Here is a 27,826-nt window from a genome sequence, read left to right on the forward strand (position 1 = left end):
TTATTTTCAAAAATGTCTCCGATGTTGTTGTTTTGAGGAGTTTTGCGATAAAATCCGTCAATCCGGTTAATGCTCGTCTCGTTGTTTTTCCATTAATGCGAATGACGTCAGGGGAAGAAGTGGGCTGTAGATTGGTGAGTTTGGTAGGGAAATGGTGGTGGGAGGAGGTAAAAACACATCAGCAATCGATTCCGCCCCGACCTTCTCTCCGACACTCTCGTCCGTTTTCTTCAAACCTTCTTGCGCTTTATATGTGTTATACAACATAAACATATATACACACACACATACACACTCACACATAAACTCACAATGAAACGTCGAGCGACACACAAGAAAGTTTCAGTCGGCAAACGAGTGGTGGGTAGGAGGGGACGTTGTGATAGAGATACAGAGGGAGTGAGGATGGACGCGAGGGGAAAAGGACAAAAACTCTCCATACAGCCAGCTCAAATAATCATGATAATTACAATTCGGTGGCGGCTTGGCGTACGCGTGTTAGGCCTGTACCGTAGATGGAGGGGACAACGGGGATGATATCGGCGGCGTCGGTGGCAACGGAGAGTCTCGGTGGTAGTGCACATACAAGGATGGGTGCGAGTAGGGGGGAAATAATAAGGGACACTTTGGGCGCTCGCTTGCATACAGCTAGCACCGACGCCACCTACCTCACCCCCTATCACCACCGCGCCATCATCGCTTACCCGTCGTACGTCGTGCGCGTATACAACAGTGTACACGCTAATGAAAATTGATTAAGATTAAAGATGCACCGGAGGAAGCTTTTTCCATTTCGCCGTGTTATTATATATACGCGCGTGTGAGTGAACAATATATTATAATATACAGTAGGCATATATCTTGCGGAATAACGCGCCGGTGCGTGTGTATAGTATTATTAAATCAATCGACGGGGTTTACCGATAACGTGGTTTTAATATAAAATGCAAAATATTAGTGCGACGACACCGCACCAGCGTGGCCACCGATTCTGCCGTAAAGAAAATGTGACAAAAGGTCGAAGGAAATATAAGGGGATTAATTCGGCGGCGCGGCAATACGACCGAGGAGAAGGCGCGCAGCTCGACGCGGTCTCGAGTCGGGGCTTTAATTAAGGGTGAGAGAAACGGAATTAAATAGACGTGGACAGGGGTGGTGTTGACGGGTTTAAGTTGGTTGGACTTGACAGGGCGAGAGACATCGGGGGTCGAACTAAAACGACTTAAATTCGCTTTTTGTTATACACCTCCTCCTATATACCACGGCAAACGTTTTTTATTTTTCATTATTATTTATTTATACTGCACGCAATAATAAGGATCTGCCGTCTTCGTTCAGTAAACATAATGAAATTAAGTAGGTATTAAAAATCGTCGAATGTAGATTAGAACATATTTTTTTTATCACGCCAATACCTATCGGAATCGTGGTTACAATTTTGAATTTTGTCGCGGGTTCGTTTTTTATTTATTTTTAAAATGTTTATCGAAAACAAGCTGATTCCGTTATTTATTGTTGAGGAATAATACATTTTCCCAAATGACATTTCGTTTTATAAAAGTATTGTGGACTTATCCCAATGCCGGGACGAGGCCTCGAGAGTATATCATATAATATTATTATTATACGGCGGAAAACATGCAGATATTATACGTAATATAACACGCGGGACAGCGACTGTGGTAGTGGTCGTCTGAGGCATTATGTATAGTTCGTTATATATAACAGCCTCGTGTGAAAATAATACACCGCGGTCGTTCGTTAACGTCGCGTTTGAATTAAAACAACGGTTGTATAGTAATAATATGTGCGTGTATAATAATAATAATATAGGGATGAAAAAAATCAATGCCGTTTCCTTGTGCGCATCACATCCCATTCCCCAGACGTATTAATAATAATATCATACACGCGCGCGGTGACGGTAACGGATGATAATAATAATATTATTATTATAATCCCTCGTCGGATTCGGCCTTGGTCGTCGACGTCGTCGTCGTATTACGCATCAGGGCGGCGGTGGCGGCGACGGCGACTACGAGAATTCGTCGATTTCCTCGGCGAGGGTCGATTATGTGTAGGGTTAACACACAAACAAAAAATAATAATAAAATAAATAAAAGTAAACGCAACAATAACTGCGTGTTTGCAGAACACCGCCGCTGTACGCGTACGTATTTAGTGACCGACCGGAAGCGAATGGGGTGGAGGCGGCAATAGAAAGGAACTCACGTAAATCAGAGATCGACAAGACAAGGGGCGCCTGTGTTCCCGGTCGTTTTTAACACTTAGTCTCGGATTTATGGCTTATCGTGTCGTCACATTAGAACAGATTTCGTCGTCGCCGTCGCAGTCGTATCTTCTCTCTCTCTCTCTCTCTCTCTCTCTCTCTTTTTTTTCTCTGCAGTGTGTAACTGGCACTAACTCTCCTCTCCGACTGTACACGCATGCACACGCCCATTCGGTCCGATACAAATTAAATTGAACTACTTAACTGATTTCACACCACCGCTGCCGTTCCTCTTCGCAGTCGAGTGCTACTCGATTCTCCGCCCCCTCCGGACTATAGCTATGTTTAAAATTTACTGTCTTTCGGCCGACCATTTCTAGGTACCCAAAGTTTCTTATAGCGGCGGCGTCGTCGATGGCGTCGACGACGATTGATGGCCATTTCCATTTCCAAAAACAAATCGTCTCGATAAATGTGTATAAGTTTAACTCCATTATTTTTACGTTCCCGAAATACATTATTTGACACAAACATCAGTTTTCGAATCTTGAACAAACATTGTTCTTTAGATATTTCATTATTTCAAAACGAACTCTAACCAAGCAAAACCGCTTTAAATATATTAAACGATAAGGTAAAAGAAAAAAGTTTTCTTCATTTGTTAGAATTTACATAAAAAATATTATGAACGTCGAAACTCTAAACTTGATGGATCACTTTCTTCTCTGTCAAACCATCGATGATTTAAAAAAAAAACTTAAAGGTTGACTCGAATTTTTTTTTTATTATTATAATTTCAATACTACATTTTCAGTACCTACTTTAAATTCATCTTTACATACTTTTTCCACTCTACTCCTAACCGTTCGAGTCCTGTAATAATTACAATATTATTGTTAAATGTCAACGATTTGGTATTATATTAGGTAAAATCATCTACTTTAGACATCTGATAGGTAGGTATAAATCAAAATTATGACGAATATGATAAAATATTCAAAACCATCACGAATGTGGAGAATTATTTTGAAATATATAATCAACGTTATGAAATCACGGGGTGGTGGACGCATAATCAATTTCAACATTATAATGAAATATGAACTAAAATCCAAATGACATTATTTGACGTTTTAACGATAGTGTCGCAAAATGATATGACAAGGAGCCCGGGGAAATGGTCGTGAAATCAAATCGCCCTCGCACGCCTACTGACCTAGTAGCATACATCTGACAACCCCTTACTTTGTAAACACACCCCTGTTTTCACAAGTATAGAAAAAAAGCCTTTGATCCTGATAGCCAACCAAAAGGGCGTATAATCTGTTTCTATTCTCTGAACATTTGCTACCGGTAAACACTGTATATAGGTTTAATGTGTATATTATATTGTAAGACACAGTACACCGGTTATACTTTGAAGTTTAATAAACGTTTTGTTTGTTTTGCTAAAATAATAATTTGACGTAAGTAATAAACGTGAGATTGGAGTACCTAGGTATAAAGATTAAACAAATATGTATTCAGAATAAAATAATTCCTTTTTAAATGTATTGATTTGACTAACAGAATTCTTCAATTGTTTGGCCAATTGGAACATTTTAATTATAAACTAGGCATTTAAATTATTTGTACATTAAGAATAGGGTTGAGGGTTTAAAAACTTCACGAAACATAAATATCTTAAGAATTTAAAGCAGGACGCTGTAAATAGGATCATTGTATAAAATAAATAGTTTAATATATTAATTAATCCAAATATTTTTTTAAATTTCTTCGTTTATAGAAAATAACAGTAATGATAATAAGGGTAATGGAAAAAATCAGATAATTGTAAAAACCATACATTTTACATCGCTCAAAATATAAAATAAACCAATATCTCGTTTAATTTTAATTTGTTTACTACACAGAACGGTAAAATTTTAAATGTAAATAAATTAAACTATTTTCAAGACTGAAATTTAAAGTACTAAATAAATTATGTTTTACCATTTAAAATCTATTATAATATTGTGATTTCATTGCACCTATATAATATAGAAAATCGCAAAGTAATAATATTATCAATGTATGATTTCTACGCTCTAAGCAATAATACAATCGTATACACTATACATATGATATTATATACACGATTCAAGCCAAGCATTCGGGTTTTCGTGGTTTTCGGGTAAAAGCGGTTACCGGAAACGTTCCAACAAACGAGCCGAGAAACAGATGACTCTCTCTAAACACTGAATTGTACGCCCTTCACCCTATTATCTTCGCTACTAATTGTTCGAGCCTTATAATTGTATACGCGTTTACAACTATAATAGTACCGATCTTCTCGGAGGCTTAATATTATAATAACGGTTACGCGTACCTGGAAATGGACTAGAAATACGTCAGCGTTGTTATTATTATGATCTATCGGTGTGCTTTGTTTTATTTATTGTTTTTTTTTTTAATATTATAAACTATTTATAAATACTATAATAGCGCAAAACATATTACAACATATAACATACATATAACGTCATAACATTGAACCAAAAAATATTTTTTATTAAATTTAATAAAAGTTTTTCAGAACTGCAAAATTTCTAGTCTACTACGCGAACTTTTAATCTGAAAAAAGAATTATTCTCTTTTAATTTACCATCACCGCCCATTTTAATTTTTACATCGTACGGATTCAATCGAAAAATTACGATTAATAATACTCAATTAGGTAAAAACCTTGTTAGCTTAATATCAACTTACTTAATTAAGTAAACATTTTAAAATAAAATTAAAAAAAAATAAAAACAGGATTGTACTGTTTAATGCTCTAAACATTTTATTTAACGAGAATCGCGTAGCTAGCTTTCGAATGACAATGGAAAGTGCATCGAAATCCCACCCCTATAGTTGGGGGATTATAACGTTGTTTAAACGAATATAGAGTTTTTCTTGTCGTGAAATATTATGTGAGCTTCAGTGTTATAATATTACGATGGGCAGATTTTATAATTATTAGCAGGAGCAACACCGAAACATAGAACATGTTTGCACAATAACTCATGATACATTCTTCAACTGTAAGATGATCTTTGCTGCATTTGATGCATCGTGGTCGGTGACTTAAATACCTACATCGATACCTACACGAGGCAAATTGAAGAATTATCACAGATTTATTTGGTTTTACTATTCGTGTGTGAGTATGTAATATTGTATTTATTTTATTATTATGTTTAGTTTATTATTATTATTGTTTTTTACGGAATTTTAATCACGATGATATTGTAGAAGACGACGTGGCGCGTAAAATAGCGATTCGGTCTCTTTTAATTGAAAAACTAAAGAATTTTAAAACTCGATTAAGTAGATGCCGCTGCCAACGGGGATCTTGGCACCCCGATGTATCCCAAATCAATTTCGACGGCAGGAGATAGCGGGGAGGGGGTAATTAGCATAAAATTGGATGTGCTCGTAAGTAATTGCTTGATTCGATTTTCGCGACCCTTTGCAGAAGTACACATTCCAGACGAGGGAAAAAATAACAATGAATAATATACAAGTTTTTTTTTCCTTATGGAAGTTTTATATAACTGTTCTTTGTATTTTACTAAACTCATTATGAATAAATTATTGGTCGGTCTTAGTAAAAAAATAAATAAAAATATTTACACCAAACTAAATATTCGAGTCATTGAACTGCACAATAAGATTCGAATCAATTCACAAGACGTAAACCTATATTATATACTATTATTCTTCTGCAACTGAAAATTCATTGGAAACACTGACTTTTGAAATAAGCAAATTCAGGTTAAAAGTGTTGAATCATTCAACTAATCAATTGAAATGAAAATTGCGTAACGAATGTAAAGTTGTATTTTGTTTGTTTTTTTCTTTTTTAGTCTGAAATTGAAACTACAATGACACAACAATATTACTGTATTTCTTCGGCAACAACGTGTTTACTCTTGGTTTTGTTTGTTGTATTTTATTTTTAATTTAACATGATTCCAGCATGAATTTGATTTTTTTTATGTCAATCAACATAATGATTTGTTTAACGTTTAAATTGTTAAATTCACACAAAAATGGTCTCGGTTTGATATAAAGTCAAAAATGTCATTGAATGCTCTTGGTTAAAAATCATAAATACAAGTCTTCAAAGCAACCAAATCGTTTGAAACAGTTATCTATTATTTTTTTTATAATCTAAATAATATTAAGTTTAGAGTGGGACGGTAGGTACCTATACTTATTTTAGAAGCGGATCTTATTGTGGTGATCATTGGCAATTGGCAATTGGTGTTTTGCATTCCATCCAAAATTCTGAAACATTTGAGCAATGAGCTCCTTTTTTCTCTCTCTCTCTTTATTTACCTTATCCAGTCGTGCCTACAACTTTTCGATAAATATTGCTCATTCGTGTCTCGCTCGAGCAGGTACTTCTGCTGTGGCATAAAGCAGCGACGGCGAAGATTCGTTGGCGAAATTTCAATGCAATATATTAGTATATAATGTTTGAAATGCTGAGACGTCAACGACGAGAACGCATCGCGCCCGTTGCCAAACGCGTATTTTGTGCGTTATCTGTTTGGCGAACACGGCTTATTATTATATCCTTCTCGCAGCGACTTTCGACGGCGTTCGAGAGACGGAGACACGGTTTCCGCGGACTCGGCGACTCGGAAAGTAATTAACTCCTGCAGCGCAAAATAACGAAACGAGGACAATATAATGCTCGTGCGTGTCGAGGCGGAAGTGAGAGGCGTTAAAACGTGTGGAATGTAGTGTTGTACAGCGTTTTAATGTTCGGGGACAAGACACGTGTGAAGATTAAAGGAAGCCTTTCGCCCCCTCCCCTACTATACCATCCTTTCCACCGTATCCATCCGCTCGTGTGTACGTACATGCTATTTCCCCTTTTGCGCTTTTCCCGACACTACCGCGTAATCATAATTGTCAGTTGCAGCGTGCAGCAACCCGCGTCGTTCGGTTTTCTTCTTCGGCGGAAGAAACGACGCAGCACACCCACACACACACACCCACTTGTTATTTGTACATGTGTGGTGTACGAGTGTGTGTGTGTGTGTGTGTGTGTGTGTGTGTGTGTGTGTGTACGTGGAGGGGGAAATCCAGACAAAACCGAATCTTGTTATTATATACACTCGTTGGGGTGGGTGGTTGCAGTGTAATGAAATTATATTATTATCCGGGTGTCGTGTTTGCTATTCTTTCCGAATGGACTCCGAATGCGCATCACCTATATCTGTATACAATATGTTATATATAATGTAAGTATAGTCTTCGGAGCGCACGTGACGTGTACATTGAAAAACTTAATCATACAGTTGCTTCACGTTAAGATAAAAATGACAAAATAATTAAGTTCAACAGTTTCTTACACACACACACACACACACACACACACACACACACACACACACACACACATGTCACATATATATATACCTAATATACAATATGTGTATACGAATTATCTCTCAAGTACTCACTTTGAAGTACATAGTATATGACGTACCTATAGGTACTATTTGTAAGCAGGACCAAAACACTCTTCGTAAGCTCAAAGCTCTATAAAAACAATTAAAAATTATTGTAATATTAATCTCATTTGCAAAAAAGTACTTAGAATATTTTCTTAAGTGGTAAATGTTTAGACTGAAAATGTTTTTCTGATTTTGAACGAACAAACTGTTCGTGTGAACTGCAATCACCAAATTAAACAGAAATATGTACAAATAATCACTGCTGATCGCCATTATAGTATAGTTATAGGACCATACATTAAAACTAATATATATATATATATATATATATATATAAAACCTCCTAGTATTTTTGTAATAATATTATCACCATCAGTTATGATTTATGATATCGTAACATTGTATTTAAAAGCGAAACAATACATTTTTTTGTTCTATTTAAGTGATTTAAAATGTTAGTCCCCTCTCACCCCCTCCCCCCAAAAAAAATAAATAAATAAATAAATAAATAGGTCCAGTTAGGGCGATGGAAATTCTCGACTCGTACACAAATGTCGTTAGATTAAACATAGGCTACAATGATTAAATAAATCGATAAACCTCATGCACGATGTGTATAGTTGATTTTTAAGTTTGATAATATTATATTAATATCGTCTAATTCGCATGAAAACAATATGCCATTGAGCTGTAGGGTGCGGCGATATAGCAAAGATATATTGTGGTGGAGGAAAAAATATTTGTATTAATTAAACGTAATAATTTTGGTATGACGTGGTTATCATTTTTAATAAAATGGTGGTTATCATTTTTAATAAAATGTTGTTTTCCGTGAGGCTTTGGGTGTGAACACTGTAATATTGTCATATTACAGGGCCGTCTGCATCGCGGTACTACAACGCACAATGGCAGACGGGTAGGTATTCGGATTTTCGCCCGACAAAGGCGTCGCGTTTCGTCGTCATTCGCTGATGATGTTTTCCCAGCGTCTTATATTAATCAAGTAGTTAGTTATGGAAATTTTTCGCCAGCAGCTGCCAAGACATGGTGTTAATTATTATTATTCGATTTCCGTCGAGGAGCCTCGCGATCTCGACGGCAACGGTGGGCTGCAGTGACGCAGCGCACATCATAACTGGAAGACCCTCTCTTGTTTTTATCGCGCGGCAAACAACAAACAAAAATATAAACAAAAACCGCGAGAAACATTATTATGGAAGTCTTTCTGCACAGGTGGACCGGGCGGGTGGTGGAACCGCACCAGTGGCAAAGGGGTCGCTGTTGTTTTAATCAGTGTTGTTAGGATACACACCGGCGGTGACGACGGTGTCGTCGACCCTTCTCTAGCAACTTTTTCAGGTTTCTCAACCCCTTTTTCTTAGCGCAAAGTTCCGCTCTCGTTCTCGGAAAATGAAAAAACAAAAAATTAAAATCACGAAAACAAACGGGACCGGTAACATTGTAATGAAAAACCGTTATTTATAGTTGGCCATTATTAAAATTTGGAACAGAAAAGGCGAAAAAAAAATATATGACAAAAAAAAATTAAAATAAACGAGTATTTGATAAAAAAAAAAATATATTAATAATAATGAATAGTAGTAATAATAATAAAAGTCGGTCGAGGGAAACGCTCCAATGTGTATTTATGCGAAAGGAACATAGTCTATCCGGAAAACAGTGGCTGCCGACCATTTTCAATAAATTGGTATTAAGTTAGTGGGTGTCTGAAAACTCATTTACATTAAAATATAAATATAATATATTCAAGGACCTACGCATATTTAGGCGGGTCTAAATATTAAAAATTTCAAAAATGTATCGAAATATGTTTTATCCATATCGACATTATTACCGTTGGTTGATTACGTACACAAAATAAGGTACCATTGCAGTGAATTTCAGTTGACGCACTCTTATCAAATTGGCGGTGAGTTTCTGGGGACAGGGAAATTTATTGATGGACTTTTTCATTATGAGATGAACAACTCATAACTATTATCATTGATTCTGATTGTATATACTATTATAAATACTGGTATTTATAATCAATGCTATTATGAAGGTTTCAAAATATATTAAACATTTAATATAAGGTAGAGGATACCAAAAAAATTGCTAATACCCTTTACACAAAATAAGTAGGTGTCCGAATGCGCCACTAAAGAGTGTTCTAAGGAACCAGCATCGTTTATGGCCTGCAATAATAATAGTTATTCCCGTTTTATAGCATTATATCTGATATCTGATTTTAGTGACAGCGAAGTATCGTTTGAAATTTTCTATTTTTATAGAAACCCTTTGGGTCATGCCACCAAGCGGGCTGCATCAAAAGTACACAGCAATGTCTGCAATGTAATATTGACGTGTTAAATCTCTATTTTTTAAATTTGCCTCGACCAATATAGAGCGTGAATGGTGCGGTTATTATGTTATGCTTATGAGTAAAACATATAAATAAATAAATAATATAACAATATAATATAATGTATAAAAATTGAATTAATTTATCGGATAACTATATATATAACTATTATAACTATATGTCTATATATCACAATAAAAGATACAATATTTAATAAAAAAAAAAATGACACAAGAACTACCTATCGAAAACCATTTATTTTTGTAACACGTTATGAACAGGTATAGGGGAAAGGTGTACAAAGTGGCCATAGCGGGTAAAGTAGTCATGTCTTATTATTCTGCCGTAAATAAATAAACAGCTGGTTTCATCATGTGGATTGGTTCGTTGTAATCATATTTATCAACTGATAAAAAAATGTACCGTTTCCGTTTAAAAAAAATTCATTTTTAGATGCTGTTGATGTAAGGGAAGTGCTCTGAATAAATAATTATATTTTATAAACATAGTAATTAATATACCCAAATTATTTTTTTTCGAAATCTATTTACGTTTTCATATATTATAGAATTAGCTTAAGATAATTAAATAATAGGTTTAATTTCTTTTTAAATAGTAAATTAAACATTATTAAAAGGGCAAAGTGGTCACTATGGTGACCATGGTGGTCACTATGGTGGTTTATTTATTTGTTTTCAAAAGCTTATTAAGTTGATATGTTTGTTTTATAAAATAGCTTTGTCACTCAACAAACAAATATCAAGTTTGATTAATTTATTAATTAATTATAAAAATATTAATAAGAGACCTAAAGCTTGAAATGAAGTTACTTATTTATCAAAGAAAAGTTATAAAAATATAATATAATAATAATAGAAATTTTAAGCTGGCGGTCATTAAGTGGACATTGACTGACCACTTTGAACACCTAGGTGGGCAAAGTGAACAATTTTGTACTGTTTAAAAAAATAAAAATAACTTTTTATTTATTTGTTTAAAATAATTTCTGATTGGAAATTATGATTCCTGATAAGTTTAACTAGACAGTCTTGAAGGTTTCATAAAAAAAAATTAAATCCTAAAGTGTGACACTGTGTTGAACCTTATGGTGGCCATTTTGGACACCTTTCCCCTACCTACGAAAGTATTATAATATCAAATTAATTGAAAAAAAAAATTAACCTAACCTAATCTAACCTAACCAGCTGATAACGTCGTGTGAAGGGATTTAAATCACACAATTTTGGTTTTACGCCGTGTAATAATGGATATTGAATTATAATATATAATATGATTGAGTTGCATAGACGATGTTGCGTTATGACCAACATATTATGTATATTAATATAAATATATTTTATATATTTTGTTTGATGAGTGTCAACTATTACACCTCTGTAGCCAGCTTACCCCTACCGTTTAAAATAAAGTAATAAAAAAGGCCCATTTTATAAAACGCGCAAAAAATGGTACAAAAAAGTGGTTTATTTGTTCCTAGAAGACACGTGTTCTTGCAACAAAACGTCGGCACTTTCCCACCACCACCAAACACATGGCCTTTCCCCATCTATTTACCTATAATCCTATATAATAACGTCACTACCAACAATAGGCCAACGATATATTATATTATTATAGCGACGATCCGTCCGGCCTTTGCCCGAGCGATCCTCTATGATATATAGTTGTTATAGGTATACCCATATCGCGGGACCTTTGCACCGGAGCGCCGTTAAGATGACCGATGGAACGGTGCGGGACGGAACGTTTCACGCGACGCAGGGCCCGGCGGGGTCCATAAAGACGTCGCGACGCAAGACGAATCGTCGCCGTTTAAACGGTTTCAATTACGTGCGATCGCGTGATTCGGTCCGTTTCGATACTTTGTACGCGGGCCGCATACGTTATAATATTATTATACCTAATAATAATAATAATAGTAATAATATATACGGTAGGCGGGTATAGACGTATACACATTTTATTATGTTGTATAATGTGCAAAGAGCGTTTTCGCACAGGTGCGCGCGCTGAATATTACAATGTCTCGTGGGAAGGTAATAAAAACGGGACGAGAATATTATATTATATACATTCGAATGGGCTCGTGTACAACACAGTGTATATATGGCGTGTGCGCCGCGGCGGCCGTACATGGAATGCATGTTTTTTCCGCGTGACTGTATACAATAATAATAATAATAATAATAATAATAATGATGATGATGATAATAATAATAATAATAATATCATCGACGTGAACCACGACGAACATCCCGCGCGAACGGTTATACGCGCGTCGTCAACATCCCGCACCCCCGTCCAAAGACGGTCCCGTTACGATCCTCCACCGCCCTCGAGACGTCTTAAATTATATATTTAATATTTTTTTTTCAATTACACCTTAATGGTTTCGAGATAACAATACGATTCGGTAAATATAACACTCCGTGCATTCGTGTGGCCGGTCTTCGGAGTTTCACGGTAGGAAAGATACAGGGACATATCCAGAGTTTTGAGTTTTTTTTTCATACAAAGAACGCAATGACATCATATTTATATAAGACATTTTTATTTGTAAATCGGCTTAGAATTTATTTATATTATTCAAATAATTTGAAATCGATTTTGGGGAAATCATTCGTGTACCGCTTTTCGTTTCTTAATCAAACGGAAATTTAAGTTTGAAAACATAAGTATAGAAAACTATGAGTAAATTTGCGAATTATATTTTCTATACCAGACTAATAACTTAACCTACTGTAGACAATTTTAATTATGATTATAATTAGGGCAGAGAAGTTATAAGAGGTAAAATTGGAAAAATATGCACATAAAAAATTGAAAATATGCATTCAAATTCATTAAATATGCAACAAAATATGCACAAAAAAAAATTGAATTATATTATAGTAAAATAAAAAAATTAGATATAAAAGAAATATAAAAATCATTGTATTGCACAATTAATTTTGTTTTAAATATTTTCTACGTCGAATGATCGCCGATTGTCGGCCAGTATGGTTTTATACCGAGAAAAACTTCTTTCGACGTCTGTTGATGTTACTGGTGCATATTTATAAAATGTTAAATCATTTCCCGTTAGGTCTTCTGGTAAACCATCCATCGATGAACTTTTTTCTCCATTCAAAATTTTTAAAATTTTTAATATTATTGCAAACCCAGAGTTTTTTTCTAAAACTTGGTTAAATTTTGTATTTACTTTCATTCCAACGTCACCTGCTACTTCGTCCAATTTATTTTTTGTGAACATTACTGTTGTTACTGAATCAGTTAGTGATACACCTTGTGATTCTAATTTAGTTATGGTTGATGGTAAAAACCCATAATTTGAATCTATAAAAGTCAAATTTGGTTCCATTGAAATTTCATTTAGAAGGGCTTGAGATTCTTTTATAGATACAGCATCGTTAGAATCAAAATGTTGCATAACATCTCGTACTTGCTTAAAATATTGACAGTAATAAGAAATAGCTTCAATCCAAGAACCCCAACGTGTAAGTACAGGTTCGGGAGGAAGAGGGACTCCGGGAGCTTCTGTCTTAAAAAATAAAACACGTGAAGATGCTTTTAAAAATACTTGCTTTCCTTTTGCCACTAATTTATCAACTCTAGGAAAATGACTCCGAATATTTTCTGCCACTCTATATAATCCGTGTGCTATACAAGTAATATGGATCATCTTGGAGTACAAAGCCTTGATAGTTGTACCTGCTTTCTTCATGTATGGCGCAGCATCGCTTAAAAATAGGAGGACGTCATCGTGACGAACACCGTCGGGCCACAGGAGAAACATTGAGCTGTCAAAAAGTTTGGTTATTGTAGAAAAATTGGTTTTTTCTAAAACTTCAGTATTTAGTAAATATATTTTTCCGGGTCTATCCTTCAGTAGAGTTCCGATTTTTACGTTTGCAATATATCTCCCTTGCACATCTGTCGTTTCATCTATAGAAACCCATATTTTATTTCCCACAACGTCTTTTCTAATTTGATCAATAGATTCTAAATAGCAATCGTTTGTATAAGTTTTCCTCAACGTTGATAAACTAGGAATGTCATTTAGAGTATATTTTTCAAGAAACGATCGGAATTGAACATTAGAAATTTTATGTAAAGGAATGTTTGCACACATCATAGCCTTGCATAAATCATGTGAAAAAACAGATTTTTTGTTTGGCGGCTGTGATATAAATTGTTGTTTATTTTCTGCAGGTTTATTTCGACGAGCTAATAATCGTTCGTGTTTATTTGTTTTTATATGTTGAGTTACTGTACATTTTTTCTCAGCACTTACTTTAACTTCGCGAATCTTACAATAAAGCATAGTACCATCGGTAGCAAATGTATCATCACCAAACTCTTTCACATACTTGTTAAATATATTTGCATTTAATTTTGGCATTGTGCAAAATGTTAGCAGAAATGTTAAAAGAAAAATGTAAGCATGGAAAACACAACAAACGGCACGCACTTTCGTATCGATCGACACTTAACACCATACTAACGTAATATTACTGACGGGCACTGGACACATAATAATGTTGATATAAAATTTAATATAGATACTTAAATGCCAATTACTTCGACATGAAACTAATAAAATATAATAATAAAGATAAGTTATCTTTTATACTACATAGTCTACACGGGCATCGGGTGGTGTACAATGTTAATGTATATATACTATATTATAGTACAGAGGTGGGCAACTGGCGGCCCGCATCCCGCCCGAGAACCTTTTTTATCTTACTATAGAATGACGGTTTAGAATTTTTTTTTCTCTCTATGTCCCGCTAGATTTTAATTTTCTAAGTTTTTATGTAGAATATGCATGAAATATGCACAAAATAACGAAATATGCAACTTTCTTTTAAATCTTTAAAATATGCAAAAATATACAAAAAAAAAATTTTAGATTTAAACTGGGGGGGCCTATGATTTATATTTATATCTTGGTTTGCTATAAAATAGAGGCCCAGAATAAAACATGCAAATCCTATAACTTCTTTGCCTTAACTATAATATACACAAAACAAACATAATTTTCTAAACCTATAGTTTTTCAAATATTAAGAAACGAAGAGCATTATACAAATGAGTCAACAATTTTACTCTAAAAATATGTCACAAAATATTTACATATTTTATTTTTTTATTGGAAAAATATTGGTCACACCTCAGACGTTATCAATAAGTTCAATACATTATACCCGTGTTATGCTCGTTAAGCCTATTTTAGTATATTATGAGTATTATTATTTATATGGAAAGCTTTTGGTTATATTATGTAACAATTAATAATATAAATATATAAATAATAAAAAAAGAAAACACAATAAATGTCGTATCACCAATGACTATCAAACACTTGATTTTTCAAAATGTTCCAAGACATTTCGGGCGGAGCTGCAGCCTCTTTAGCCACCCCCATAAAATATACCTTTGGAAACATCATGGCACGTGTTGAGTGATATTTTTGCCGATCTTAAAGCGGAGAGGTCAGTGGAATTTATTTTAAACATTGTGGATATTTTTGAACTTTTTGTTAGCCATAATATTATTATATTCGTATAGAATATTACCTAGTTGTGCGTAGGCGATCAGATGTCTTGAGTCTTTTTTTTAACACCCAACATTTCGTAGTATGCCTTAAAACCTCGGTTTTACGAATTCGTGGTGGACGTTCGAACTGTTCGGACGTGATATTTTGTGTACCACCTATACCGTACCACAATATGTAAGTCATTAATATCGCTTTAATTAAAGATCTCGCACGAGCGGCGCGCCGATATATGTTGTGCAATGTGCATGTATGGTGGAATCCACGTGCCATTATTTTATCGGTTCGTTCGCGCGTGGACATTATATGATAATAATATTCAGTACTCGGTCGAGAAAACTATACGCTGCGAATACCCTTTATTCTTAGACTTTGCGGTGCACACGGAAATAACCTCACGAATTTACGACACCCCCTCACGACTAGAGATACTTATCGCCACGCCAATTCGAGATAACCAAAAACATACACCCGTATATGTAATACCCACGAGCTAAACCCTCGACGAACCCTTTCGCTGTGCATTTTGAAGCTGCCGAGGACCGCGGTTTATTTACTAATATTTTTCAAAAGTCTTACCGATAACAGCGATTGCGTGGTGCACTTTTTGACAGAAACAATAGTGCTGCACCAAATATATAACCATTATAACCTCTGCGCTTATTTGTAAAATCCAATTTTGGAGCTTCACTTCATAACATATTGATTATTGTACCACTCAGTGTCTCAGTGCCGAATTAATTTTTGCCAGTGGTTACTTCATTGATACTTTTTCATTGGACTTCTTTGGATTTTGTTATTTAATGTACAATCAGCTGTTAACGTCACCGTAATGTTGATTACGGTAATAAATAATTGTAGAGTTTTTAAAATCAAAGACGCATAAATGCATCCATGGCACGACTGTATGTGTTATGTATGGTTGATGCATGTTATGAAACTCAAAGGGTTAAAACCATATACCTTGTTCTAATAGACGGGCAATAGTAGCAGTTCGAACGATAGGACTAAAGGGTGCTGCTGGCAGTACAATATTTTTAAAACTGTACCAGGCGTAAAGTACGATAAAATACTATGTATTATATGTATAGTATTTTATGTGATAAAATATTATAAATAATAATACATTTGTATTTTGTTCATTGTAGTTTGTGCTTTAACTTAAGGTCTATCCTTAAACTACATAAGTCACAAAATAAGTACCTATACAATATTACTTTATAGACATACAATATAGATTGTACAGAGTGGTAAACCTGACATCAAATTTTGCTGCATCACTGTGTTATGTCTCACCGCGGCTCATAGTGCATAATATGGTATACGGAAGGCTCGTCTATTAGTATAAGTATTAGTATAAAACCCGGGTCAACAAAATATATTATTTGATGTATATTTTTTTTAAATGAAACTTGGCCGAAGAGTGTTTGACACTTGTACGGTAGAAAGTAAATACTAACAAATTCGATACGAAGTCCGCCTTGTCACGTGTGTATAAGAAACGGGATGTGCGAAGTAGGTAAGTACACTCTTGTTTCTCTCGAATCTCGATTATTTTGTGTGTTACACAGTTGCCTAAATGGCCAAATAATAATATACAGTAAGTAGTACTAAAATAATATTATAGTCCACGGTTGTGACTTGTGACGTTATAAAATCAAAATTTGTGTTTAGGTAATTCTCAATTAAAATGAATTACTCGATTATTATTAGTACCTATCGGGTATTCAGATTAATTAATTAATAATATTATGCAATAAATACTGATAATTTAAAGTAACTCCAGCTCTTGCGTTATAAGAATTTATGTACCTTTACATTTTATAACCTCATTAGTATTATTATAATGATTGTTGCGCCTTGCAACGATACAATTAGTAAGCATATAATGCTTAATGTCGAGTTTGGTGTATCAAAAGACTTTGTACTTTGCATTAGTTCGTACTTTTTATTTGGCTTAGTGAATAACTCGTATGATAATATTAAAAGCTGTGTGTCATAACGGTGGTATTATCTTCCTCTGGTTTAAGAATACTTCTACAGATTTGTGTGTTTGCCTAAACACTTTGCTCGATCAGACATGCGTTTTGTCGGCGACCGATAACCGGTTGCCGATCGGTAAACGACCGCGACATCTATAATTAACATATAAACGACATTATCGGGGCCAGACTAGACCGATTCTCCGAACCGTCTGAAATAAACCGCGGGCTGTTGCGATTTGGTAGCGACGATGCGTTTCCGTCGTGCACAACATCACATTCATTTTGTACGGTCGTCTACACTGAGCGTTTTTTGAATTGGCAGTTTTCTAAAAATGTATATACGTATAATATATTAAAAAAATATTTTCCATTAACCCATAAACATGCATTTAACTGAAAAATTAATATCTGAGGTCCAAAACTTCTAACTCAACTTCTAATCAGACCTCATTTTGCCCTTAAAAATAAGCTCTACGAAAAAAATAATCTTGTACCATGGAATCAACCAAATTTGATTATTTTTATTTTTAAATAAATAGAGGGAAATTATCCTCAGCCCGCTACAAGGGCGTCCGCAGGTGGGGAGGCAAGTAGAAGCGGTTGCTCCCCCCCTTGACTTTTTCTGGGTTGATTATCATATATTATTATTTATGATTTTAATGTTCCAAAAAAACTAAAAAATGCCCCAACTATTCTAAATAGTAAACTAAGTTATTTTTATTTTTAATATTAAAGAAATAAATTCTAATGTACATTTTAAACTTTTAAATGATTGAATAAAAGTTTTACAGTCAGAACTTATCATTTCGACTTCTTATTTAATCTGAAAATTAACTATTTTTTTTTTCTGTACCTATAGGTTTAGACTTTAAATGATACATTTATTATAAAAACATGTACAAATTTAAAAATAAAATTTAAAATTTAAATTTAGAAAAAACTTTAAAATGCTCTAAAAATCTTTAAATGCAAAGAATGACCTAAAAATTTGAAGTCGTCAAAAAAATTAATGTAGGTATGTTATAAAACGAGTATCGCGTAGATTTGGAAAGCAATTCAAAGTGCATTATAATGCCTACCTTAATCATTACCGTTGTAGTATAAAATATCACTATATAAACTTTTTTTAAATTAAAAATAAAAAGATTTTTTTTTCACAGTGTGATTTTTATTTCACTCGATTCAGAGTCAGAACTAAGAACGTTGCTTTTGTAGATTGTGAGATGAAGTGGTGGGACCAAGTGAAAAACTGCAATGTCAACCAAGTTTTTACTTTTTAAATAAAAAAATTAAGTATTCATAGATGGCATACCTACAATAGTACAACTTTTCAAGTTTGTGGTATCAATGACTGAATAAGCTAGAAATATTTAATTTTATAAATTACCTAAAATTATAAAATCAACGGTAACATTTTAATTATTAAAAAATAATGTATTTGATAATTCAAAATGACATAACAATTAATTTAAATTAATGCTGTAAGATTAAGTTTTAACTAACTATGTACGTATAATCCATAAATATTTTTACATTCCCTAAGGACAATTGTCCGTACGAAAGAAAACATGTCACAGAAATACTTTATAACTAATAGGATAGTGAGACAAAAAATATAAAAAAGAAAATATTTTGCCCTCCCCTTGACAAATTCTTGCGGACGCCCTTGAGCCCGCATTGAACTCCGTTTTTCAATATTATTATCTTTAACTTCATAGTTTGTTTTTAATGATAATTTAATAACAAAGATAGTTTTTAGAAATTATCTTAAACCATTATTAGAAATAAAATAAAAATTTGAATTTAATGTGGGCAGTAGAAAGTCTTCATTTTTTAAATTAAAAATAACCGTTAAAATACAATTTTCAAATTGTGTAGAATTGTGGACATTTTGGAAAATTATCACCAAAAACAACAACTGCAGGCATCATATTGCAGCTACGATCTGTTGCGTGTTTCTTAATGACAAGTTAATAATTTAAATTATTTCAGTGGTGTTAAAATGTTTTCATGAATGCCAATGATTCCTAGAACTGCACAGCTCATAAGCTCAATATATATAATATATATATATTTATATTGTAATATTTGGAGTCTATATTTGCTATAAATTGTGCTAATCAATATTTTAACATTTTTTTTTTAACTGGTACATATTATACTTTATGCATATGATTAAAACGCATAAATGAACTATTTTCGTTTACCAATAACATGGTCGTAACAGCTAGTATACGAATTGTGGAAAAAAAATAAATGTTTTTTTCTTTTAAAAAAATTAATATTTAACGTCAGTCACTGTTGACACTTTACAGCAGGGTCTATTCGACCGGTGATTATTATCTGATACGCATTCGACACACCCCAAGGGGGTAGCTTTGTATATATTCACCGTGCGGTTAGATCGGTTTGTGCCACTAACAGAGCTTAGCAGTGCAAACACCATCAAAGTTTTTCGATTCACAGTGAAACGCGTACATTGTGTAGCAGTACGATGCCGACGGAGTAAGATTTATCGCATAAAAATAATATCGTACGATTCGTCGTCGGCAAAACCCATTTCTGGACATCATTTGTAACGCGGAGGAATGTCGCAACAAAAACACCCGTTAACGAATCATTACCTCCGCAAACGGCTCTACAAGTTATTTGATAAATTACTGTCCTGCAGCAGTCCCTCGGACGTATATCCAATATCGCCCTCCATTTGTAGGACTCTCGTCACTCGTTATGAGTACTATAATACGCTATATACACACCCCACCGATTAATTTTTTTCCTTCCAAATTTCTCAAAAACCTACTCGTCCCCATGATTACCGAAAATTTCCAATAAAACGACTGCAACTATAAACGTGGACACACACTCGACACACACACACTTGCGCGCGTGCACAAACGTTCGTGAACCAATATAATATTATATTATTGTTCCTAAACGGCGACCATCACGTAAACCCAATAACGGTGCGCACAAAAATATCCTCTCGAACTAATGGCCCCCATCATACCCTTCCGCCCGGCCCCGGAGACATTCCGCGGTCATTATCCTCCTCATATTGCTTTTGTTTTTCCCCCGGAAATCTTTATTGCACCGTTGTTATAATATACGGGATTGATATAGGTTTCTTCTCGGATTCCTCGGCCGCGATATTTTCCGGCGGCAATTATATACGTGATGCGCACACCCGGTCGCCACGACATCTCGTCGTCAACGCAATCCATATAGGTACGTAAATGAAAAAACAACAATAGCGTTATTATAATAAATTGGACTCGGTCGCAGCACCCAGCATTTACCTAGTATATATACTTCACAGCGGTGCGGTGCGAGACGAGAAGTTTTCGAGTACCAAATTATCAACGACGGTCGTCAAAGATATAATATCTAATATAATATTATATTGCTACACCGGTAATTCGTTTATACGCGGGCCGCCGCTCGTGTGTGCACACTCAGAACACAAGTTTGAAAACGCACGACAAACTTATCGGCCCCAGCCCCCCATCGTGTTATTTGCGGTGTCAATACTAAGAAACGAAATGTTTCTCGTGGTCTTGGACCGAATGACGTGGTTACTCTTATACGCGCACGATGATATTCGAAAAACTCTTGGTCCTTGGAGTACCTACCTATATTATACCTATTTCAAGAGACAAATAATATAATTTTTTTTCGTTTATATACCTATATAGTTGTTATTATTTTTGTAATGGTTGTTTTCAGCGATGTCAGTGGAATTAAATTAACAACAATTATTATCATTGCACTACTATTATAAGTGATTGTAAAATAAAATGATATGCAATACTTAATAAAGTATGTGGGGTAAGTGTGACGCAAAAATGTAAAATGCATCACTAAATTCCATATATTTTTTAGTTATACAGATAATTGCTGCAGGCTCATATAGCTTTGAATTATGTAATGTGGCCAGGGAATGGCCAGTTATATATAAGATTTCCAAGAGGAGAGTCGTGGAACTCTGTAGATATAATTACCGTACAGCCAGGGGCAGATAGTCTATAAGGATCTTAAATATTATATTTTAAATAACAATTATACAATTGTAGTTATCACTATAGGTCTTACTTCCTACTTACCAAAAATAATGCTTCATAGTAGGTAAATTGAATCATAGTACAGAGTTCAATTATATGAAAGGTGTAGCCTTATAATGCTTCCACTTAACTACTGTTCTTACTTTCGGTATATTAGAGATAAATTGTGTGAGAATATAATATTATTATTATCTTGGTCTTCTGTTAACTATAATAATAATGATAATAATTGTTGTACATTTCTTTAGTGTTTGTTCAATCAAAATATCTTAATATGTTAAAAATTTTAAATATTCATAAATATGGTACAATCAACATTGCTCATCATATCTTTTATTAAGTATTCATTACTCGAAAATTACACATTGGTAATCAATGGTAAAATACATTAAAACATTTAAAATGAACTTAAAAATCATAAAGTACCCATAATTTATAATATTCTAATATCTTGTATTTAACACGTAATTGTATTCAAAATAAAACTAAACAAAAATTAGTATTTTTATTAAAATAAAAATCACTTGATAATAATAAAAAAAATAGCAATAATGACTTTCAATATTTTAGTACCAATAAGGTATAATGCATTTTGTGTGATGACATGCCATTATTCATTTACCACACCTCACACTTCACACCTAAATACCTAACCTTATTTTAATTTATATTTAATTTTAATTTTAATCGAATTTAATATTATTATTATGATTTGGTGTTTAATTTTACGCGTATATGGTTGGTTTAAAATAGTGCTCTTCGTGGTAATGAAATATTACCTTCTAAAATATAATTTCTTCCAACTGAGGACGTTCCGGGTCAATTTTTGGCGGAGTGGGGCCAATTTAATCCCGGAATAATGTTCTTATTAGGGACGGAAACTCATAAATGGCAATGTTTTATGAGGGCTATTGACTTGAGGGGAGTGAAGAAGTGTGTGCACAGCCTAGTTTATTCTTTATTACTTTTTAGAAGCATGACAATAACTTTATTATTATATACCCATAAGTAGATTTAAAAAGTATTATGGAAGTTATACTTGGTAAAATATATAAACAATGTATTATACGCACATAGTTTAATATTTTATATATTATTATAATATTAAAATTTTAAATAATATTATATAAATACCAGTTTTATGAAACTAATATACATATTATTAACATAATATGTACCTACATAATATTATAAAGGTACAACTGTGTGTGAGCGTTTTTCAAATCGTTGTTAATTATTATTGATAGATTTTACTTTCTTAATTATACATTTTTTAAAATGAAATAATATTTAATTTGTAAGTAGTAGATACGTTTTGTTTAACTTAAATGTGAATATTACGTCTAAATTGATCAACACGCCATGACTAGGTAATGAGTAAGTATTAATTAAAATATGTTTTCTTTACTTGTTGAATCGTTAGCAACTATTTTGCATTTCTTCAGACTTATATATGTTACTTAATAAACAAACTGCATTATATATTATCAAACTTTGAACGGCTTCTATATAACATTTCATAAAAACACAAAAAGTTTCACGATAAGTTTAATATAATATACCTAACAACTAACAAGTAACTACTATAATATAGGTTACAATTACAAATAATGAATATTATTTTATTCAAAACATAGAAATAATAGATTAAAATATTGTGTCGTATTTACACATTATTTTTGTTCAAAATCGTCAACATTTATTTAGTATTGATTTAGTATGTTCATGTACTAGATAGTTTGATTATGATAATAAAATACCCAGTCAAATGCCACTAGTGGGTGGCTTCTTACTCACGTACTCATGTATTATTGTAACTCTTATCAAATATGCTAATTGTGCATAATTTGTACAGATTGTATATTATTATTGTGTAAAATAAAAATAAAAAAAATTATAATAAAATTAATAAATGTTAAAAATAATATTTTCTTTAACACATTATTTCCGATGTCAAACTTGTTCATTTATTCTAACGGTCAAGTTAACATCATTTTCTAGACCAGAAATAATAACTACTTCGGGTCCGCAATACGCGTATTAGGTATATTAAAATTCAGATTAAATCCAAGATGTAATGGCTTTTTAACAAATATTGATGAAATAATCTGTAAAGAGCATCGCCACGCGTAATCTGCAAAGGCTTAAATTAACTGTAAATACCTGTTACCGCCATTATTTTTTAATCCCTAACAGAAGTTTAAAAGTACTAGTAATGTACGTACTTTTCCAACTGCTTCGCGGTTTAACAAGCGCATATTGAAAATTAACTATCTGACGTGACTGAATAAAATCCAATCGGGACATAATCCTATTGCTTGTTGGTCGACTGCTCAATAGTTTCATCAGTTTTGTTGGTTTCCACACACACACACCAGTTTTAACCCAAAACGATAAGAAAGCGCAAAGTTTCACGACAGTATTTGATGTAAATTGTCGATAAATAATCAAACTATAATATTGATAATACAGCTGTCGACACATAAAAATCCCTTATGAGCTAATTAAATATATACGAACGAAAAATCGGTTTTATTTTTTATGTGTTACAAGTCGTAATCGAGAAATAAGCATATAAAATAAAAATATATATTTATGACTCTAATAGGGAAGTGCACACTAATATAATAGGTATAACAGAACAAAATATTTAAATATGATATGATGACTAATTTCTATTTCTATTTCCATTTTTTGTTTCCAAAATTAGAAAATATGTATTTGATATATTATAATATTATTAATTATTATATACAGGAAAATTATTAGATGCCCATTAAATTTAAATTTAAATGCCAATATGAAAAATATATTTCCGTTTCTCCCAATGAACGTTCAAAGGTGATCTGTGCCCTGTGGCATTGTGTAACAATTTAATTTTTAACCATCGGTATAGGTATTATTATAGCTCATAAAATAATATCATCATCGACAGTTATACTTTTCACTAAATTCAAAATTTATTTCGATGACTACAAAACAATTTTGAAAACGAGTTTTCAAATTTTGATTTGCCCACAGTAAGAATATAAAATACTAATAAAGCCGTCCGACGTCTTATTTTATTACTTCTTCAATTCTAAAAAAACAGTTTAAAAATAAATAAATCAGTAAACATAACACATTTTTAAAATGTTTCAATTTCTTTATATTATATTATGTTTGTTGTTTAGCAACAAAAAAAAACTTACCATTGCTGTAAGACAAATATATTACATTCCGCAGTCCGCCGTGAATCTAAGACTGTACGACTAAATACATCCGTTATACAATAGCTGAAACAATGTGAGGTTAAAATGGTTAAATCCATCCGTGCACTACTAAGTCTTTAAGCACGTCCAATGAGGCTACACGAGTTCTGGAAAGGACAAACGACGAGAAGCCACGGAATTTAGATTACTACACGACGAGAGATATTCAATGTCCTTTGTGGACGGGTCTTCCACGGCAGTCCCCTCTAGTATAAATATATTGAAAATAAAACATTCCTCATCGTTGAAAAGAAATCGTTTTAGGGCCGCCTGAAATAGCGCTTTCAAATCGTTAACACTATATAAATACATACTAATGGATAATGATTAGGGCTTGAAGTTGTATTAGCTCTTACAACTTTCGAGCCCTAATAATAATGTTCTGACTGTGAACCGTGTCTCAATATTATTTGTTCGTGTCTGGCGGTATCATAATTTTAGGAGAACCGAATGCGCGTGTACACAATGCAATTATTATCAAGACGTACCTATATTATGTGTCGTATTATATTTTACAATACTATATTATGTAACTATTATATATTATCCGTATTGGGCGCGTAGAACGGAACGCGTATGCCGAGGACGAATAATATGAGTGGCGCATGTTGTTCGGGGAAGGTTCCCTCCAATATAAGTTGTTTACAACATAATATTGTTAAAGAATATATCATATACACAAGTACGAGAGTACGTCGTCGAACACTGTGCGGAACTTCAGATCGAGCAGGCGATGTTCGGTATGAGTAGGTACGGTGGGTGATGGTTTACACGCGTTACATCGATGTGTGTGCGTAATAATATTACTTAACACGCGGTAGACACACGGAGACTCGGGACAAGACGCGGCGGGGATGTTAGAGTTTGGGGGAGGAGAGTGGGGCCTTGAAAAACAACAGTCGTGTTATCAAAACGTTATCTGTTTATATCCGGTCGCGCGTTACGTTTTTCCGGGGAAAATCTGGTGCCAATTAACGTAACGCCAGTAGACGGCGGAAGGAGCTCGATGGTGATGGTGGTACTGCGCGCATGAAGGTGATGGTTGGGGGTGGATATGGTGATGTATATATGTGTGGGGGTAGGGGGTGAACGCCTCGCGGCATGGTGGCCCGTGGGGTCGGCGACTTGCAGGGGTTGTATATAGGAAGGCGCGCACGAAGAACGGAAAAGATTTATGCTCGTGAAGTACATTATCTTGTAGTCTCAGACGGCTAATTAGGGAAAAAGCGTGTGCAAGATCCGGCCCGTGTAGCTCGGGGGCCCGACGCGACGCGCGGTGTCGAACGGATGACGGTGGGGTGTATGGGTGAGTGGGTGGAGGTTTTTCTGTGAGGGGTACTGGTATATACTGACGAGATAATATTATAAAGACTTATTATAACGACATGGTTTTTTTTTGATATTTTTTTCGTGACCGATTATACCGCGGTTATCGCCGTCGTTTTGCCATCGGCAAATGAGAATACGGGACAGTTTTGTCTATAACAGCAGCTCGTTTTCGCTCAGTGTTTTTTTGAACTTACGATATTATTATAATAACATATAACTACCATCTGTCTGTGTATTTATCACGAGATAAGGCATTGCCACATTGTACATTGCAATATTCATAATTTTCTTAAATATTGACATTCCATTAATGTACCATACCGAAATAAATAATTAGAACGACGTGCGTCCATTACGCAGATACCGTGTAAACAAAATATGTATGTTGAGTTAAACTGTTTAATATTATGAAAAAGCCAAATGTTTCTATAAGAGATTCCATAATCGTTTATCATCTCGTCTAAATCCACTAATTCAAAACGTATCCTCCACATCAATTACTGGTAATTCTCGTAGACGTCTGAAGCGTAAATGGAGTCGTAATCTCCAACAATATTATTATTATTAATAAACATACGTCATACCTAATATAAAGTATCATCAATGGCTGAATACTTTCCATTCACTTATCGCATAATATTTATTTTATTTTATTTTTTTAATATACATGCCATAATATTGGTCAAGTAATGTATACGATACTTATGATAATTATAACTGCATTAGTAAACAATATTATTTTTAAGATAATGATTACATTACAGAATTAAATGTAATATTAAACATGGAAAACATAGAAAGATGAAACACAACAAATTTAAATATAGGCTGCAACCGGTTAACTGACGATGATATATAAATGATTATTATTAATGGAAAAAGTCTACTTAAGTTTAAGTGTGTCGCCATTAATTTAGATTTAAGTTAGGATGTTGTTGTGAAAAAATAGTTGAAAGCTACTGATTTTCTGACTTACTATATTTAAATTCACATTTCAACATTTGTTTACTCTTTAGTCAGAACGATAAAAACACTGTTATGATATCAACAAAGCTCCTTACAAGATTCTGTTCGATCATTGTGATAAAAATATAGAATACTCAATAATAACTGATTATATAATTTCTACAATCATATAATTTTATGCCCTACAATACGTCTGCCAATAAAAATACATTACCTGTACATTTTCCTGTTTTGACACAGACAAAAATCAAGACTTAGAAACCACTATGAAGGTGTTTCGATTATAGTATTCTCCTAAATAAACTAATAGTATTACTAGTTTGAATTTAATTTTATTTGTAATGACTGATTAAATGGACTGGTATTGTTGTCTATTCACAGAAAATTACAAATTGAGGTTGTCAATATAATTAATAAACATTTTAATAAAAACGGGAAATTATAATTTTTATTATAAATTAAAAAAAGGTGGGTAAGCGGATGTCGCTCTGCTGTACAGTATGTTACAAGTGGGTCACTGTAATGAATGGTGTTAAATTTGAATTCAATGATATAATATAATA

At 33.5% G+C, this 27,826-nt stretch overlaps 2 protein-coding genes across 8 annotated transcripts in view; one reads left to right on the forward strand and one right to left on the reverse strand.

Annotated features, from left to right (window-relative positions):
* Positions 1-27,826, forward strand: part of LOC132951777 (uncharacterized) — a 260,467-nt gene that overhangs the window by 102,951 nt on the left and 129,690 nt on the right. The gene's annotated exons all lie outside the window — the stretch shown is intronic.
* Positions 12,569-14,054, reverse strand: LOC132952786 (uncharacterized). The gene has a single exon (XM_061025213.1). The coding sequence runs from the start codon at positions 13,905-13,907 to the stop codon at positions 13,068-13,070; it is 840 nt and encodes a 279-aa protein (XP_060881196.1). The 5' UTR covers positions 13,908-14,054; the 3' UTR covers positions 12,569-13,067.

Source organism: Metopolophium dirhodum, chromosome 9 (assembly GCF_019925205.1).
Source record: "Metopolophium dirhodum isolate CAU chromosome 9, ASM1992520v1, whole genome shotgun sequence".
In the NCBI taxonomy this organism is placed as follows: domain Eukaryota; kingdom Metazoa; phylum Arthropoda; class Insecta; order Hemiptera; family Aphididae; genus Metopolophium; species Metopolophium dirhodum.